General features: G+C 43.6%; 1 protein-coding gene across 2 annotated transcripts in view; it reads left to right on the top strand.

Moving 5' to 3' along the window:
* The first annotated feature begins 5,212 nt into the window (after window positions 1–5,212).
* The window catches only part of LPCAT3 (lysophosphatidylcholine acyltransferase 3), a 43,541-nt gene continuing 29,102 nt past the window's right edge, over window positions 5,213–19,651 (top strand). The window contains exons 1-2 of one of the 2 annotated variants that reach the window (XM_032254659.1): window positions 5,533–5,765; window positions 10,507–10,588. In XM_032254659.1, coding sequence (XP_032110550.1) covers window positions 10,582–10,588 — 7 coding nt within the window. In that variant the 5' untranslated portion in view covers window positions 5,533–5,765; window positions 10,507–10,581. Of the gene's footprint in view, window positions 5,766–10,506; window positions 10,589–19,651 lie in introns of both variants that reach the window. The other variant, XM_032254658.1, reaches the window with a different exon arrangement.

Raw genomic sequence — 19,651 nt, 5'->3', positions numbered from 1 at the left:
ATGCCCAGCTAATGTTTTGTAGTTTTAGTAGAGACGGGGTTTCACCATGTTGACCAGGATGGTCTCGATCTCTTGACCTCATGATCCACCCACCTCGGCCTCCCAAAGTGCTGGGATTACAAGCGTGAGCCACCGTGCCCAGCGCAGATTTTTTTTTTAATAAAAAAAGTGTTTTTAAAGACAGGGTTTCACCGTGTTAGCCAGGATGTCTCCATCTCCTGAACTTGTGATCTGACCCCCTCAGCCTCCCAAAGTGCTGGGATTACAGGTGTAAGCCACCGAGCCCGGCCTTGTATGTGGATTTTTTATAACTTTGGAGATTGTGACATTGGAATAGAGGAAAAACTCTCAGGACTGATTGGGAGCTAAAATGTTCATGAATATCAAGCAGAACAGGAATTAACTGCATGAACTGAACTAATCTTTTTAACTTTTTGCTTAAAACATTGCTGATTGGCTGGTTCAAGTGCAGTGGTGTTTGTAACTAATTGATCACAACCAGTTACAGATTTCTTTGTTCCTTCTCCACTCCCACTGCTTCACTTGACTAGCCAAAAAAAAAAAACCTTGCAGATCCTGGCTAGGTGTGGTAGCCCATGCCTGTGATCTCAGCACTTTGGGAGGCCGAGGAAGGTGGATCACCTGAGATCAGGAGTTTGAGACCAGCATGGCCAACATGATGAAAATCCATCTCTACTAAAAATGCAAAAATTAGCCAGGCATGGTGGTGGGTGCCTGTAATCCCAGCTACTTGGGAGGTTGAGGGAGGAGAATTGCTTGAACCTGGGAGGCAGAGGTTGCAGTGAGCTAAGACTGCTCCATTGCTCTCCAGCCTAGGTGACAAGAAGGAGACTCCATCTCAAAAACAAAAAGAAAAAAAAAGAATGCAACCATTTGTCTCTTACCTACCTATGACCTGGAAGCCCTCTCCCTGCTTTGAGCTGTCTCCACCTTTCTGGACAGAACCAATGTACTTCTTACACATATTGATTCTCATGTCTCCCTGAGATGTATAAAACCAAGCTGTGCCCTGACCACCTTGCGCACACGTCGTCAGGACTTCCTGAGGCTGTGTTACGGGTGCAGTCCTCAACCTTAGCAAAATAAACTTTCTCAATTAACTGAGACCATCTCAGATATTTGAGGTTCACAGCCATGCCCAACTTTTTGTTGTTGTTTTGGTTTGGTTTTTTTGAGACGAAGTCTCACTCTGTCACCCAGGCTGGAGTGCAATGATGCAATCTTGGCCCACTGCAACCTGCGGCTCCTGGATTCAAGCGATTCTCCTGCCTCAGCCTCCCCAGTAGCTGGGATTACAGGCACCCACCATCATGTCCGGCTAAGTTTTGGGTTTTTTTTTGTATTTTTGTAGAGAAGGGGTTTCACCATGTTGGCCAGGCTGGTCTTGAACTCCTGACCTCAGGTGATCTGCCCACCTCAGCCTCCCAAAGTGCTGGGATTACAGGCATGACCCATCATGCCTGGCCACAGATTTATTTCTCACAATAATGGTGAAAGATAGGTCTTCTGGATCCTTCCAGTGTAGGTCAATAGTTTTTGAATGGCAATCCCTCTAAGTTTCCAATCTTCCTAAGCCTTTGAATATCTTCCTCTACATTAAACCAAGGCATGTTTGGAATTTCTAATTTACTCATTATGACCCACTGTTGGTCCATGTCTCAGCTAAATAGCTAGACAAATTTTTAGAGCCCTTCCTAACTCTCTGAGGTGCCACATGAAATGTAGAACCTCTACTTAGTAAGCCCATATAAATAAATTTGGCCAGATCCGGTTTTATGTTCCTTCCACCGTTATCCCACACCTTCAATATCTATTCCCATACATGTTCCCAAAATTTCTGTCTGTATAAATTAGAACTCTTAAGCTGTTCTTTTGGAGTGTCACACACGTCCTCATGGGTCACACTTTGTCCCTAACCTTAGGGGCATGCTGGGATTTGAGTCTAGTCACAGGTCTAGAAGCAAAGAGCGCAGGTGGGGAAGGGTCCTGAGGAGCAGTAGCTTTGTTCTGCTCGGCAACTGCCTCAGGGAGGCCATTACAGCTTCTCAGGTAAAGCAAGGTTAGTCCTCTCAGGTAGGATGCTTCCTCCGGGGATGGGGAGAACTTTTTAACTGGCAAAGATCCATCAGAATTTAGGGGCTCAATGTCCCCAGCTACATCAGGGTGATGAGGTTCATAAGTCTAAAAAAGAGAGAGCTTTATTTCTCTTAAAGGGATGTAGCCTACAGGACAGCCATTCTGACAGGCTGGGAAGCATAGCCTCCAGTCGGAAGCCAGAAACAGACGCTTTAAGGGAGGGGCAAAGGGAAGAGAAATTTATGCTGAATGGGGTGGCCAAATATACATATTTAATAAGTTAAAAGAGTGATGAGTTTTATGAAAGGAGAAACACACTCATGCGGAATTGAGCTTCGCGCTTCTCCATGGGCCCCTTGTTCAAAAAACGGTGGCATTAGCATGATCTAAGGGTAGAATTTTTGGCCCTCTGGCATCAAAAGGTGAAGCAGAGGACATGAAAACCCTCACTGTGCATTCTCTGTAAACTGGCCAGTCAAGGGTCTCTTATCAGGCGAAAAAAGGAGAAGCAATATCAGGCAGTTGGTTGATATCGCTGGTGGAGTCTTTTGAAAAGGCTAGTTTCTGTTTAGCCCTTAGATTAGAAAGCCTAAACTGGTTAGGGAGGGAGGGGCGAGCATAGGGAGGCGTGCCTGGCTTCTTCCCATCATGCCCAAGAACTCGGTTTTCAACTTTACTCTGGAGTCCCCTTTGCCAGGAGAGGGTCCATTCGGTCAGTTAGTGTGGGCTTCCAGTTTTACTTGTAGTTTACAAGGGTACATAGCCTATTGCTCCCGGGTTAAAAACTTGCACAGCATGTTATCGTAATGAATATTGTGGGCAATTATAATTCAATTGTAATGATAACGATTTGTGTGTCTCTAAACACATCCAAACATATAAAAGGTATAGTAAAAATATTATATAATAGATTAAAAAACGGTACACCTGTAGAGGACATTTACCCTGAATGAAGCTTGCAGGACTCACCGTTGTTCTGGGTGAGTCAGTGAGTGTGAAGAGTGTGAGAGTGAATGTGAAGGCCTAGGACATTACTGTACACTACCGTACAATTGCCCAACAGGTTTCTTCCTGCCCGCTGCACAGACAAAATCAATTCATGAAGACCATGGCATTGCATTAGAGTTTAATTGATGCAAGGCTGATTATGCCACATGGTACATGGAGTTATTACTCAAATCAATCTCCCTGAAAATTTGGAGGCTAGGATTTTTCAAAGACAGTTTGGTAGGCAGAGGGCTAGGGTATAAGTGCTACTGGTTTGCTGGGGATGCAATCATAGAGGTGTGGTAAAGGATCCTCATGCCCTGACTCCACCTCTGGTGGGGTCATGAGTTCAAGTGGGTTTTCCCATGCACAACTCTGATTTTTTTGCAAGACAGAATCTTGCTCTGTCTCCCAGGTTGGAGCACAGTGTCATGATCATGGCTCACTACAGCCTCAACCTCCCAGGCTCAAGTGATCCTCCCACCTTAGCTTCCTGAGTAGCTGGGACTACAGGCACATGTAGAGGGGAGATCCCATTAGCGCTGAGGCAGGAGCAAAAGGCCTTAGCCTATTTCCATATAAATAATGAAGAAGAAAGTAATTAGAAATATAACCGTAGTAGTTATTAAGTTATTCATATGTGCCGGGCGCGGTGGCTCAAGCCTGTAATCCCAGCACTTTGGGAGGCCGAGGCGGGTGGATCACGAAGTCAAGAGATCGAGACCATCCTCGTCAACATGGTGAAACCCCGTCTCTACTAAAAATACAAAAAATTAGCTGGGCATGGTGGTGCGTGCCTGTAATCCCAGCTACTCAGGAGGCTGAGGCAGGAGAATTGCCTGAACCCAGGAGGCGGAGGTTGCGATGAGCCGAGATCGCGCCATTGCACTCCAGCCTGGGTAACATGAGTGAAACTCCGTCTCAAAAAAAACAAATAAATAAAATAAAATAGGTATGGGACTGATAAATACCAAAGTCAGCAAAGTGGTAGGGAAGGAGCAAAGAGAAAGGAAGGAGGGAAATGCCTCAGGAAGGGCTATACCAGCTTTTCAAATGCATACGTGATGTTTGTTTCCTAACCTGACAAAGTTATATTATTCTCTACTTTTCTGTGTGAATGAAATTTTTTTAAAAATTTTGCCCAAAAAGGGAGTAGGGGTAGGGAATTTGACAGACCTAGGTTTAAATTCTGTCTGCGGATTACTTGTAAAGGAACTTACCCAGTTCCTTAACTTCTCCAAGCCTCTGTGTCTATAAGAGGACATCATCATAATAAATATTCTGTTGCGCAGCCAAAGCAAGTGAAATAATATGGATTAAAACGCTTTATACAGTGCAAGTGCTATGGAAGTATACGCTGTAATTTTACAAGAATGCACCACAAATTATTGCAACTCAGAGTAATTGCAAGAAGCTCTTAGTATTCCTTTGTTACATACTCTCACAGAACCTTGACTCTACTTCAGAGCACTCACCTTCACTTGCAATAACACGTGCATTGTTGCTATTATGTGTGCATCCTCCCATTCGCGTGGCTCTGGGCTCCTGATTCTATTCCCAAGCACAGCACAGTACCTGGCACATGGTTAAGTGCTCCACACTTTTTTTTTTTTTTTTTTTTGCGTAATCTGATCGGGATTACCTGTAGGAAGTGAGACTGGAAAGCAGGGCCAGGAGATAGGACTCTTCTGTTTTACATTTCTACTGTTGGAACTTTTATCATAGACATGTATTACTCAGTGCAAAACTATTTAATTTTTTAATTAAAATAATAAGTGTTAAATAGGCATATCTTAATTTCATCGCCTCTCGGGGGGAAGGTCACGTTTTACTACAGGAAATTGTATGGAAAAGGGGTCCATGATATAAAAGGAGACAAGGAATGGAATGTTCCTGGGGCACTGGGCTTTCCCCTGAACCTCCAGCAGTGAAGGCGACCAGTCTTAACAGCCTAAGAATTTAAGAACAGGCCGGGAGGCGCCGTTAGGAGGCGCGCGCGGGGCGGCGCGGGCGTTCCCGCCTCCCCGTTACATGCCCCAGTAACCCCAGCGCCGGCGACCGGGAGTAACCCTGGCGCGGGCGGCCCCCCGGCGTCCAGACTCTCGCCTGCTCCCTCCTCAGCCAATGGGAAGGCAGTGAACAAGCCGGCCGGTCGCTCGCCCAGGAGGGCTCCTCCCCGGAGCACTTCGAACGGAGTCGAACAGTCGGCCAGCCACGGGCTCAATGGCAGCTCTGGGTCCCGACGCCAAGCCCCGCCCTGCCCTCGGCCTGCCCCATGTGCATTCACGGCAGTAGTCACCTTTGCCTTACAAACCTTCAGACCCGCCCTCTTTCTACCTTGCCGCCCTAGGCCCCGCCCCCCGCGCGGGTCGGCCAATAACAGAGTGAGCTGGCGCAGAGGGGCGGGCCTCTAGCCAATGCGCACGCCGTGGGCGGGCCCCGAGCCGGAATTAGGGGTGAAGCGATAGCGTTTTGCCCGCATTCGGGGCGCGCGTTGCTGGGGGGTCCCTGTGGGGCGCCCGGAGTTAAGATGGCGTCCTCAGCCGAGGGGGACCAGACGACTGTGGTGGCGCTGGTGGGGGTTCTGCAGGCGGGTTTCCAGGAGCTGAGCCTTAACAAGTTGGCGACGGCCCTGGGCGCGTCAGAACAGGCGCTGCGGCTGATCATCTCCATCTTCCTGGGTAAGGACCCTCCTGCCTCCTTCCGCCCCTCGCAGAGTCCTCGGGGACTAGGGGAGGAATGGGGACAGGACCTCCCTCTCTTCCCGGAGCCACCCGGGAGGGCTGTGCTGGGTGCGGGTGTGAATCCTGAAGCACATCAACAGCTATTGAGGGAAGACAGAAGTCCTGTCTCGAGTGTGGGGCGCTGTGCCCTCTAAACCTCTTTGCCTTTCTCTTCAACCCCTGTCGTGCCCTCTGGCCCCTCAATCGGGTCCCCGCCCTCTCGTGCCAGGCTCTACCCTTGCTCCCACGACCTGTCTCTATTTGTCGCTCTGTTGAGTTCCACTCTGCCCATGTGTCCTGCTCTGTCATTAATAACCACCCCGCACACGCGCTCATCTCATCGGTAGTCACAGAGCCCCTAACTTAGGAATTTTGGCCCTTTCAGCCTTTTCATACTTAATATTCTGAGTGTCTGTTTTGTTTATTGCCAGCTTATGTTATACTTTCGTCTCTTTTCTGTCCCGTTCCTACTGTTTTCTTCTTGCACCATGTTGCATTTTTATTTTCCAAGCCACCTACCTGTCATTTACCCTGGAATATCGTTTTAATGCTGGACTTGGGAAACAGGACTAACAGCCTCTTTAAAAGCGATCCATGCTATTCCAAGCATTTATTACATGTGTGGTTCAAAGGATGTGGTGTATCTGTATTTATGCCACAACAAGCTGTATTACAACTGGTTTATAGGCTTTTTTTAACCGCATCCTCACTCCATGGTTTAATACACGGAGGCAGCATAGTACAATGGAAAAAAGTATGGGCTTTGAAGGCAAACAAATCAGACCCAGCCTTGCTGCTGCTCACAAACTGAAGGACTCTAGGCAGGCCACATAAACTCTCTGGGCCTAATTTCCTTATCTATGAAATGAGGACAACAGTGCCTACCATATAGGATTGCTGTAAAGTCCTGTAGGACGGCCAAGCTCGGGAAATACCTGTGTGTGTGTGTGTGTGTGTATATATATATATATATATATATATATATATATATAATTTAAGCAGTTGGAAGGTTTTATGAAGGTTATAGAACTTTAGGAGAGGGTGGATGGGAAGGATTAAGCAAAAGCTAAAGTGGTGATAAGGAAATAGGACAGGGGCCAGAGCAGAGGGTTAGAGGTCTGAACCCTAAGAAGTTTGAGTTAAAGTTGGGCAGATATGGAAAGCCTTAAATGCCAGAGAGAAGTTTGGCATTTATCCAGTATTCGATAGAAACACTGACATATAATATCACCATAGGGTGTTAACCTAATCTAGATAATGGGATAGGCATTAATTCATATTTAAACAACCTTGCCTAATAGCATTGTTACTTGCCTGTTACATATCAAACCAAGATCTTCCTTTCTTCCAAATAAAGATCACCTTTTTCCTCCTCTGTAGAACTGCAAAATTTTAAAGATGGAATGGCACTGAGGTTATGCAATTTGCTCAGTGTCACCCAGACATCCAGATTTATCGGCACCCCAATCTGGGGTTCTTTGCACTACACCAGCTTTGAACTTGCTACTCTTTCATCCTGCTTCTGACTCAGTTATTTGTTGGCATTGTAATTGGCATTTACATTTGACAGGGCGCAGCAGCTCATGCTTATAAACACAACACTTTGGGAGGCCCAGGTGGGAGGATCGCTTGAGGCCAGCCTGGGCAACATTTTATTTGTCTCTACAAAAAATGGAAAGAAATTAGGCCGGCACGCAGTGGCTCATACCTGTAATCCCAGCATTTCAAGAGGCCAAGGCAGGCAGAGTGCTTGAGGTCAGAAGTTTGAGACCATCCTGGCCAACATGGTGAAACCCCATCTCTACTAAAAATATAAAAATTAGCTAGGCATGGTGGCGGGCACCTGTAATCCCAGCTACTTGGGAGGCTGAAGCAAGAGAATCACTTGAACCCGGGAGGTGGAGGTTGCAGTGAGCTGAGTTAGTGCAGTACTCCAGCCTGGGTGACAGAGCAAGCCTGTCTCAGGGAAAAAAAAATTTTTTTTAATTAAAAAAATGAGCTGGATGTGGTGGCTCATGCCATGCCTGTGGTCCCAGCTACTCCCGAGGTTGAGGTGTGATGATCACTGGAGCCTGAGAGTTCAAGGCTATACTGCACTCCAGCCTGAAGGATACAGCAAGACCCTGACTCAAAAAAAGAAAAAAAAAGTATTACATTCATTAGTTAGGAAACTGTTGGTTTCTCAACAATACATTGAGAATGTAACACAAGTAGCAACCAGTTATAAGGGGCAATCTGTTACATGGAGTTAGTGCTGGCATTAGGACTTGGACTTCAACTTTTGTGTGTTGACACTATCACATACTGCCTGTGCACTCCTGCTGGGCTATTGCTGTGTACTGTCACAGGCCGTACAGCTGACTAGGAAATTGTTTTCTGCATATTTCACTCCTCTTATTACCACCAATCATCAAAGTAATAAACAGTTGGTGTAATGCATCTACAACACTCCCAAGCCCCCTTGCTCATTCTACCATTTCCCACATCTTCCCTTCCTATCTCACATACACTATTGCCTTCAGTAACTCATAGTATTTCTCATTTTCAGATCAACTTGGGGCTTCAATTTGCCTCATATCAGGTATAGCTCATTCATGTGGACAGGTAGGATTATATTTCTAGTAGGCATAGATTAAATACATATAGGTAAATATAAATTGATAAGCTTCATGTGTGCATGGTAGGAGTGCATTTTGGTTGTAAATATGTTTCCCTTACAAAGGTTATTACTACTTCGTGTATTGTAACCTAGAAACCAGTAGCCTTTCAGCGGTGGAGTTCCTGGTTCCTGAACCCAGGTCTTTCAGGAAACTGGGATACTAGAGGAAATCCTTGCTGGAGGTACCAAGAAAGCCTGTAGTCCAAAATGATTTCTGATTCACTTTCTACTGGTTAGATTAATTCAGGTTAAAAACACCTCCCTAAATGCAAATACCCCAAGGGAAGAGTTAAGTCTGTCATTCACATTTTAAAGTGTATGTTTTAATTAGATAGTCTAATTACCATTTAACATCTTAAAACTTTTTCTACTTCAGTTCTGTGTGCTGATCTTGGGGTGGAACACAGAGCATTAAAGCACTAGCTTTCAAACCTTTTTGACTAAGACCCGTGGTAAGAAATATGCTTTACATTGTGACCCAGAACATACAAATGTGTATGTGTATATACATATTTGAAACAAGTTTCAGGAAAGAATATTTGCCCTTAATTATAACCCACTAAGTTGATTTCATGACTTACTAATGAGTTACAACAGTTTGAAAGATCTTGAGTTAGAGGCTGCAATTTTTAATATTCAATACTTCAAAGAAAAAGTAAGCTTACTGCAGGTCATAGTGGCTCACGCTGTAAATCCCAGCACTTTGGGAGGCCCAGGCTGGAGGATCACAGGTCAGGGGTTTGAGACCAGCCTGGCCAACATGGTAAAACCCTGTGTCTACTAAAAATACAAAAATTATGTGGATGTGGTGGCACGTCCCTGTAGTCCCAGCTAATCAGCAAAGCCAGAAGAAATGCTTAAACGCGAGAGGCGGAGATTGCAGTGAGCCTAGACTGTGCCATTGCACTCCAGCCTGGGCGACAGAGCAAGACTCTGTCTCAAAAAAAAAAAAAAAAGTCTATGTGGACTGCCGCACTGGAATATTTTGAACAGTGAGAAGACTATTAAGGGAGTGTATTTATGTTTGTGTTGTTTACAATTGCAAGGAGTTTGATGGAAGGATGCCGAAGAGGAATTTTGCTATGAGCCCTGGTGCTGGCAAATACTACCAGGAAACATCTCCCCTTCAACAACCTGGATCTCATCACTCCTTAATGTAACTAATACCATGAATTGTTCAAATAAATTCAGTAACATGCACCTACTACAGGTAAAGCAGGATTCTTAACCCTGCAAGGGCAAGAGCACTGGGTGTAGTATGAGTCCTGGAACCCTGCACATAACGGTATTATGGTCTGTTAGCATGCAGAAATGGGCATGAGATAAGTACACTAATAACCCTCATACATTTTAAGTGCCATAAGAGAGGTACAGAGCTTTATGAGATATAAAGATGGGATATTTCACTTGAAAATGAGTAAGATTTCAGTAGGATGAGTTGGTAAGACTTAAGGAATAGCATGAGCAGAGGCACTGAGGTGTGAATGTGGCAACACGGCCAAGTTTAGTTTGACTAAAACAGGACTTTAGAGAAGTGATGAATAATCAGGCTGGAACTGTAGGTTGGAGAGCCTTTAAAGCCAGGGTAAAGAGTTTGTACTCAGGTAGGTGATAGAGAACACTGGAGATTTTTGAATGGGGAATAATACACTGGAGCTGTCATTAATAAGATAATACAGCCTGGGGTGATTTGAAGTCAGCGTCGACAAGTAGTAGGGAAACTAAGGAGAAGGCTGTGATCTAGAGAGGAAGTTACAATGGCCTGGAGGCAGGGTGGCTGCACTGAGAGGAGAAAGCAGGACTCTCCCGTGAGATATTCTAGGAATACCGAACCTCTTGGTGCCTGAAACCCAAGACTCAGCTTTGTCACCTTTCTTCACTCACTTCCCGCATCCTAGTCACCCAGTCCTATCAATATGACCCTAGATTGTGTCTCAGATCCATCTACTATTCTCCATCACCACAGCCACCAGCCATCTGTCATCAGTACCACGCGAGTAGCCTCCTGACTGGTCTCTAATTCTGTTCTTGCCCCCTCAGTCCACTCTCCAAAAGCAGCCAGAGCGATCCGATCCTGTGCCTCTCCTGCTCAGAACCCTTCAGGGGCTCCCATACATGGCTGGTAAGCCCCTGCCTGCTGCCCCAGCCTTGTCCCAAGCAAGCTGACAACCTTTTAGCCATATGGCCTTTGTTCAGTTCCTGAGGAAAGGCATGAGGCCTTCCCTACCTCAGAGCCTTTGCACAGGCTCACCTGCTGCCTGGAGCGCCTTTTAGTCACCTGACAAACTCCTTTTCATCTTCCTCTGAGAGTTCTTTCCTGACTCTCACTTTAAATTATATCCCCTCTTACACATTCTCATACTGACTGGAATTTCCTTCCAAGTATATATTACACTTTGTAATTATATATGTGTAGATGAGGCCAGAAACCATGGAAGTTTTGTTTACCACAGTGTACCCAGAATTTAACACAGTACTTGTAGAAAAGGCTTGGTAAATATTTGTTGAATAGGTGAATGTATGAATGAATGACTTGGCAACTTATTAACTGGAGGGTAAAGTAGTAATTTAAAAGAGACTCCATCCTCCTGCCTGAGTAGCTGGAAAGATAAGAGTATCTTTGACCAATGCCAGAGGTCAAAAGGAGGATCAGCTATTGCTCAGTGCCAGGAAATGATCTAGTTTGTGTTTTACTTTAGGTTCCAAGGGCACTTCCAGGTATCTTGGGAGTTGTGTGTCCTGGTCTTGAGCTCAGTAAAGAAGCTGGACTAAAGACAGAGTTTTAGGAGACAGTGTTGGTATCATAACTGATTCAGGGGGCAGGGAATGAAATGCCAAGGAAAAGCTTACACAGAAAAGAGGATCTTATTCACATTGATTGGATATGTTAATGCTGAAGTGCAGTGCCACCCCTCAATAATAGTAATAGCTGGCATTTAAGGATTTTCTGTGTACCAGACATTGTCCTAAATGGTCAATAGACAATTCCCCACCTAAACCTGCCAATTATCCATGAGGTAATTATAGTACTGTTAAGATCTCCCTGTACAGATAGGAAAGTCGGGCCTACAAACATTGAGTAAATTTACTTAAAGTCACACTCAGTTCTGCCTGCTTCCAGAGTTCTTGCTCTTTACTACTGAGATTGGGAGGAGCAGTTGGGGGTGGAAAAGATAAATACTGTCAGTGTCCTTTTCTCTGATGCAATGAGCACATGAGCCACCTCTCAGCATCCAAAGCTAGAGCTAGCCAAATGGAGCAGCTGGCCACCCTGCTTAGTGTGAGTGTTCCCTAGTCTTGGCCATCATGGTGGCTTGGCTGTTAGACTGATCAAAAATTGTAGCTGGGGGTAAGAATTCATTCCTCAGAGGTTCGGAATTAGCATCACTAAAGTTAGCGACCTTTAAAATCAAAGGAGGTCCTGCAGATTAGTTCCCTTTGGACCAAAGTCAAATCTGGCCCTTCAGAAAAAAATGCATTATTCAGTGCAAAAAGCTTTCTTCAGGTACCACTGGAATCACAATATAAAGAGACCAAAGGTAAGTTAGATGAAAATTAAGAGCATTAACGAAACAAAGAGACTTCTGGCCATAATACAAAGCAGGGTCCAAAAATTCTACTACTATAAAACAGGGAAATTGCCCCATATGACTTTGAAGGACCCTTTCAATTCCAAAAGTCTAGGTATATTACTTCTAGATTTTTAGACTTTATTCTTGTTCATAGCCACAAATTTCATCATAATCTAAACCTTCCTGTTTGGGAATTTCTTTTTTTTTTGAGACAGGATCTCACTTTGTGGCTCAGGCTGGAGTGCAGAGGTGCAATCTCAGCTCTCTGCAATCTCTGCTTCCCTGATTCAAGCAATTCTCTGGTCTCAGCGTCCTAAGTAGCTAATTTTTAAAAAAATTTTTTTGTAGAAACAGGGTTTTACCATTGTTGCCCAGGATAGTCTCGAACTCCTGAGTGCAAGCAATCCACCCATCTCAGCCTCCCAAAGTGCTGAGATTACAGGCATGAGCCACTGGCCCTGGCCAAGAATTTCTTTTAAATACAATTTTCCATGTCAGGCACATCATGCCTGTAACCCCAGCACTTTGGGAGGCCAAAGCAAGAGGATCACTTGAGTCTAGGAGTTCAAGACCAGTCTGGGCAACATAATGATACCTCATGTCTACAAAAAGTGAACAAAATTAGCTGGGCTTGGTGGCACGTGTTTGTAGTCCCTGCTGCTTGGGAGGCTGATGTGGAAGGATCACCAGAGCCTGGGTCTTCCCTTCTACTCAGGAAGTTGAGGCTGCAGTGACCCTAGATCACACCTCTGCACTCCAGCCTGGGCAACAGAGCAAGATTCTGTCTCAAAAAGAAAAATTTTTTTGTGTTGTTTTAATTAGCCGAGCATGATAGCATGTACCTTTAGTCCCAGCTACTCAGGAGACCGAGGTGAGAGGATCATTTGAGCCTAGGAATTTGAGACTGCAGTGAGCTATGATAACGCCACCGCATTTCAACCTAGATGACAGAAGGAGACCTCATCTCTAAAAATAAATATATATATTTTTTCCAGCCACTTTTTATCTATACCCCAATGTCTTACATTCCATAAAACATTATGTTTTGAATTCCAATATAACTTTATTATTAAACATGTTTCTTTGCAGAAGCATGTATAAGTTAGGGCCCATAAGATTATTTGCACAAGCTAATTTTTTAAAAAAATGATGTAATCACAGACGTGAAAGTATGTCTGAGCAGCCATGGGAGCTCAATTGAGGTGTCCATTCCAGTCGCCTTTTAAAAATGATATTTGGATTAGCTGGGCATGGTAGCATGTGTCTGTAATCCCAGCTACTCAGGAGGCTGAGGTAAGAGGAGGCACCAGAGTCCCAGAAGTCAAGGTTGCAGTGAGCAGTGATCACACCACTGCACTCCAGCCTGGGCAACAGGAGTGAGACTCTTGTCTCCCCAATCAATCAATAATGGTATTTGCTCTTCTGAAAGACAGTGGCATTTTAGCTGGGCCTTAAAGGGGATGGTAAGATTCTAGTCAGGTAGAGATGAAAGAAGAGGAGCTTTCCAGCTGCAAAGAGTAATGTGGAGATCAGAAAGAGTGAGATCCTGTCTACCTGAATCTAAGGGAAAAGAAGTAAAAATCTGAGAAACAGGAAGTAGTTCTCTTTAGCTAGAACAATGGAAGTTCATAAAAGGGCAGTAGAGAAAAACACGATAGATCTTTTAGGTAGGTGGGGGTCAGTGACAGAGTAAGGTAATAATATGTGCATTGTCTTTAGAGATCTTCTGGCCTCGGTCTTGATGGATCCTAGACATTGCTGGATTAAATAAATATGTACTAGCTGTTTCACCACAGGCTCATTACCAAAGTTAACCATCCATTCCTTCATATTCCCACAGGCCAATTTTACTAAAGAACTGCAATTAAGAGTTAAGCAATTTATCTGATAAAAATTTTTAGAGATATATATATATAAAAGTATACATATACTTTTTTTTTTTTTTTTTTTTAAAAAAAGTTTTCCTTTTTTTGCCCAGGTTGGAGTACAATGGCACACTCTTGGCTCCCTTCAACCTCCGCCTCCTGGGTTCAAGCAATTCTCCTGTCTCAGCCTCCTGAGTAACTGGGATTACAGGCACCTGCCACTATGCCCAGCTAATTTTTGGTATTTTTAGTAGAAACAGCTTTTCACCATGTTGGCCAGGCTAGTCTCGAACTCCCGACTCCAGGTGATTCGCCCGCCTTGGCCTCCCAAAGTGCTGGGATTACAGGCGTGAGCCACCACGCCTGGCCTAGATGTATATTTCATTCGTTACTATCAGCAGTATTTTGAAACAATACAAAATTTATATGAATTTTTAAAGTAATACAGTCATCAAAGAAGTTTTCTATTTCTAGAAGACTGTTCAGGCATATTCTTTTGTGATATGTTCGTTCTCCTTTGGTCTGGAAAAGTTTCAGAACTGTTGCTCATTAGGATGCTATGAGGACTAAATAAGATAAACTATGTAAACACTTAACCATGCCTGAGCCAAGATCATCTTAAATAATTGTTCTTCCCTTTCCTCTCAATAAATATTTATTTTCTCCCTTTCCGAGGAGAGGCAAAGTATGGTCTTGTGACCAACAGCATCTGTATCTCATGGGAGCCTGTTAGAAATGTAAATTCTTGAGTCTACTCCAACACTACTGAATGAGAAACTCTGAGGATAGGGCCCAGTAAATCTGTTTTAGCAAGCCCTTCAGGTTATACTTACTACTCTAGTGTTTGAGGATTACTAATTTAGTATATTTCTTCCTAGAAATATACTAAATGTACCTATTTTGTAGTACTTGTCCTGATAGTATGTATTTGAAATGTCATTGGCCGGGCATGGTGGTTCATGCCTGTAATCCCAGCACTTTGGGAGGCCAAGGCAGGCACATCACCTGAGATTAGGAGTTTGAGACCAGCCTGGCCAACATGGTGAAACCCCATCTCTACTAAAAATACAAAAATTAGCCTGGCATGCTAGCACACGCCTGTAATCCCAGCTACTCAGGAGGCTGAGACAGGAGAATCACTTCAACCCAGGAGGCAGAGGTTGCAGTGAGCTGAGATCACACCACTGCACTCCAGCCTGGGCAACAGAGGAGACTCTGACCCCAAAAAAAAAAGAAAAAGAAATATTGTATCCTGTATTCTTCGGAATAAACAAAACTCTTAGATTCTTTATGGTTTAGTTTTTACCATTTGTAGACATATCCTTATTTTTCAAATATTATTATTGAATCACATTGTTATTATGTTCATTATCATGATCATTATCATTGCATACACCATCTGTTTCACACTTTTGATTAGAAGGTTAGATACAAAGGAGTTTTTTGTTGTTGTTTTGTTTTGAGACAGAGTCTCACTCTCTTGCCCAGGCTGGAGTGCAGTGGCGCAATCTCGGCTCACTGCAACCTCTGCCTCCCGAGTTCAAGCAATTCTACCTCAGCCTCCCGAGTAGCTGGGATTACGGGCATGCACCACCATACCCAGCTAATTTTTGTATTTTTAGTAGAGACGGGGTTTCACCATGTTGGCCAGGTTGGTCTCAAACTCCTGACCCCAGATGATTCGCCCACCTCAGCCTCCCAAACTGGGATTACAGGCATGAGCCACCGCGCCTGGCTAGGAGTTTTTTTCATAAGGTTATTGGACTAATAGCTCCATCTTTTTTTGTGTTACATCAGCCACCTTGAGCAATATAGCATTCTCCTGATTGATCTCCTTACATTTCTTAACATAAGTAATAAACTGTGACTTGGAGCTTTAACAAAAATTAGGTGCCCTAGCCGGGCGCGGTGGCTCACGCCTGTAATCCCAGCACTTTGGGAGGATGAGGCAGGTGGATCACAAGGTCAAGAGATCGAGACCATCCTGGTCAACATGGTGAAACCCCGTATCTACTAAAACCACAAAAAATTAGCTGGGCATGGTGGTGCGTGCCTGTAATCCCAGCTACTCAGGAGGCTGAAGCAGGAGAATTGCCTGAACCCAGGAGGCGGAGGTTGCCGTGAGCCGAGATCGCGCCATTGCACTCCAGCCTGGGTAACAAGAGCGAAACTCTGTCTCAAAAAAAAAAAAAAAAAAATTAGGTGCCCTTAGTTGCAGCTGCCAGGGAATGCAGGTCTAGTATCAAAGCAAACTATGCTTCTTAAGCAGAGTTTTTAAGGTAGGAGTGTGTGTGTGTGTGTGTTGACATTTTCCTAGCAGTTGCTGAAGTCAAGGACCAGGAGATTTAGGGCCCACTTGGAGTTCTTTTGGTGAAACAGTAATAGCTTCCTTCAGACCTTTAAAGCTTATCTGTAATTTGTATAGTTCAAGAGATACTGTATGCATCTTTATTTCTCCCTGCTTTCAAAACAGGAAGGGGGTGTGAAGAGTAACACACTAAAAAAAGGATAAGTAATTAATTTCTGGATAAGAATTTTGGCTTAAAATGGACTGGTTCTGTAAGTTCCTCCCTTTTCAAGCAGAAGCTTTGAAGATAAATGAAATACATGAAGCTCTGGACATCTTTTTTTTTCTTTTTTGTAGAGATGGGGTTTCACCATGTTGCTCAGGGATGGTCTCGATCTCTTGACCTCATGATCTGCCTGCCTCAGCCTCCTAAAGTGCTGGGATTACAGGCGTAAGCCACAGCGCCCGGCCGAGCTCTGGACATCTTGAATGAAGTATTCTATGTAAGAACCAAGTGTATAATAATTGTTAGTGATAGAGGCTTCTCATAGAAATGTAATTGCATTATGATTGTAGGGACAATTTGTCAGAGGGTAGGTAGATTATCAGACACAGGTTTTGTTCTTGGCTCACATGAAATCATCAAGTGGACTATTTAAATGCCTCACTTTAACCTATAGACTAAGTTTATCTTAAAAATAAAAAGCTTTTGTCGGCCGGGTGTGGTGGCTCACACCTGTAATCCCAGCACTTTGGGAGGCCAAGGTTGGGTGGATCATGAGGTCAGGAGTTCAAGACCAGCCTGACCAGCATGGTGAAACCACTCTCAAAAAAAATAAAATAGGCCGGGCGTGCTGGCTCACGCCTGTAATCCAAGCACTTTGGAGGCCAAGGCGGGAGGATTACCTGAGGTCGGGAGTTCAAGACCAGCCTGACCAACATGGTGAAACCCCGTCTTTATTTTTAAAAGTTAATTAATGTAAATTGATTTTTAAAAATTTTTTTTATTTTAAAATTCAAAAATGTTTTTAAAAATTAAAAAAATAAAATAATAAAAATAAAAAGCTTTTGTCACAGCTGGGCACAGTGGCTCATGCCTATAATCCCAGCACCTTAGGAGGCTGAGGCAGGCAGATCATCTAAGGTCAGGAATTCAAGACTGGCCTGACCAACATGGTGAAACCTTGTCTCTACTAAAAATACAAAAATTAGCCAGGTGTGGTAGCAGATGCCTGTAATCCCAGCTACTCGGGAGGCTGAGGAGGAGAATCACTTGAACCTGGGAGGCGGAGGCTGCAGTGAGCCAAAATTGAGCCATTGCACTCAGCCTGGGTGACAAAGCAAGACTGTCTCAAAAAAAAAAAAAAAGCTTTTGTCAATTAAAGATGTTTTTCAGTACTGAGTATTCATGTTGCTATGGCATTTTTATAAGAGAACTCTAAATGGTCATATCTGCTACCTAAAATAATATATAGTGAGATGGTAATTTTGCAGGCAATTAAGAATTTGCTATAAAAAAAATAGAAGACTCATGTGTATGCAAATCTTAGGAAGATGTTAGATCCCAGAAGGTTAAAGTTCTAGTCTGTATATATTTGTATTTGCTTTAAGAAGAAGTGCCACATTAGATGTGGTAAATGGCTTATAACTCCTGAGGTTTCCAATTTCTGCTGTGGTAGCAATTCTAAACTCAGATGGACTTGGACACCACTCTGGATTACTGTCCCTAAATATCAAACTACTGTTTATAAGCCAGCAGAGGCCAACTGGAATAGTGCCCATACAGTTCCTGCGTCCTATCCCTCAGGGAGAAGTGGAAAAGACTGAATAAAGTTGGAGTACAAAGATATGGGGCCCTGAGCAGAAATACTGAACCATAAGAGCTACTGGAAATCCCCATTCTTCAGCTAAAGGATAATTTGACTTCATTTTGAATTCTTCCTTGACCGTTGATGCTTTGAAAGAATAGGAAATAATAGTAAAATATGGGAACGCCTAGATAGCATACATTTACTTTTAAAACATATACCATTGGCCAGGCACCATGGCTCACACCTGTAATCCCAACACTTTGGGAGGCCGAGGTAGGGCAGATCATTTGAGGTCAGGAGTTTGACAGCCTGGGCAACATGGTGAAACCCCGTCTCTACTAAAAATACAAAAATTAGTTGGGTGTGGTGGTGCACACCTGTAATCCCAGGTACTTGGGAGGCTGAGGCAGGAGAATTGCTTGAACCTGGGAGACAGGTTTCAGGGAGCCAAGATCACGCCACTGTAGTATAGCCTGGGAGAAAACAAACAAAAACACATATGGTCAACCTCCCGAGTAAACTGACCAACGTAGGTTCAGTCTTACGGTAGGAATGCCTGCCGTAGGCCAGCACCTCTCAACCTTTCCACTAAGTACATTAAGATCCTAACAGTAATCATTGGGACCTTGGTCATCATCTCACCAGAAGCTCCAGATTTCTTCAAGTCTTGGCCCTCTTTTTATATATCAAAATTTTTATGTATATTTTTATTGTATTCTAAAATATATGTTGTTGTTTTTTTTCTTCACCTGGGTGCAGGTGGGCTAAGGCCGAAAAGGGCATTAGCCATATATGGTATTTTTATATTTTCCAAAATTCTCCCCAAATCATCAAGTAATAACGAGATGCTGATATAGAAAAAAGTCGATTTCCAGCTGGTATGGTCAGTGATAAAACACACTTCACCAAAATTAAAAGCGTTTGTGCATCAGGGACACTATAAAGAAAGTGAAAAACTATCCCACAGAATAGGAGAAAACATTTGTAAATCATGTGAGTCTAGTATTCAGATGTTTAAAGAACTCTTAGAACTCAACAATAAAAAGACAACCCAATTTTAAAATGGGCAAAGGATATGAATAGACAGTTCTCTTAAAAAAAAAAAGACATATACATGGCCAATAAGTATGTGAAAAGCTGTTCAACATCTTCAGTCATTAGGGAAATGCAAATCAAAACCACAGTGACATATCAGTTTCACACCTGCTAGGATGGCAGTACTCAAAAACACACACACAAACAGGTGTTGGTGAAGATGCGGAGAAATTGGAACCCTCATATGTTGCTGGTGGGAATGTAAAATGTGCAGCCGCTTGTGGAAAACAGTGTGGCAGTTCCTCAAAAAGTTCACGGTTTGCCAAGAAAAATTTCATCACAGTACTAGAAAAAACGAAAATAAAAAAAGTTCACAGTTACCATATGACCCAGCAATTCCATACCTAGGGTTTTACCCAAGGGAACTGAAAGCATATATTCACACAGAAACTTGTACAGAAGTGTTCATAGCTTTATTATAATAGCCAAAAAGTGGAAAGAACCCAGTTGTCCACCAATTGGGACAAATTGAATGGATAAACAAAATGTTATATCCACACAATGGAATGTTATTCAGCCATAAAAAAGAATGAAATCCTGATACATGCTGCAGCA

The sequence above is a fragment of the Sapajus apella genome, unplaced genomic scaffold, assembly GCF_009761245.1.
Source record: "Sapajus apella isolate SASKATOON/1434 unplaced genomic scaffold, GSC_monkey_1.0 scaffold86, whole genome shotgun sequence".
Lineage (NCBI taxonomy): Eukaryota > Metazoa > Chordata > Mammalia > Primates > Cebidae > Sapajus > Sapajus apella.
The sequence above is the reverse complement of the archived record's forward strand: the minus strand, read 5'-3'. Positions and strand labels throughout refer to the sequence as shown.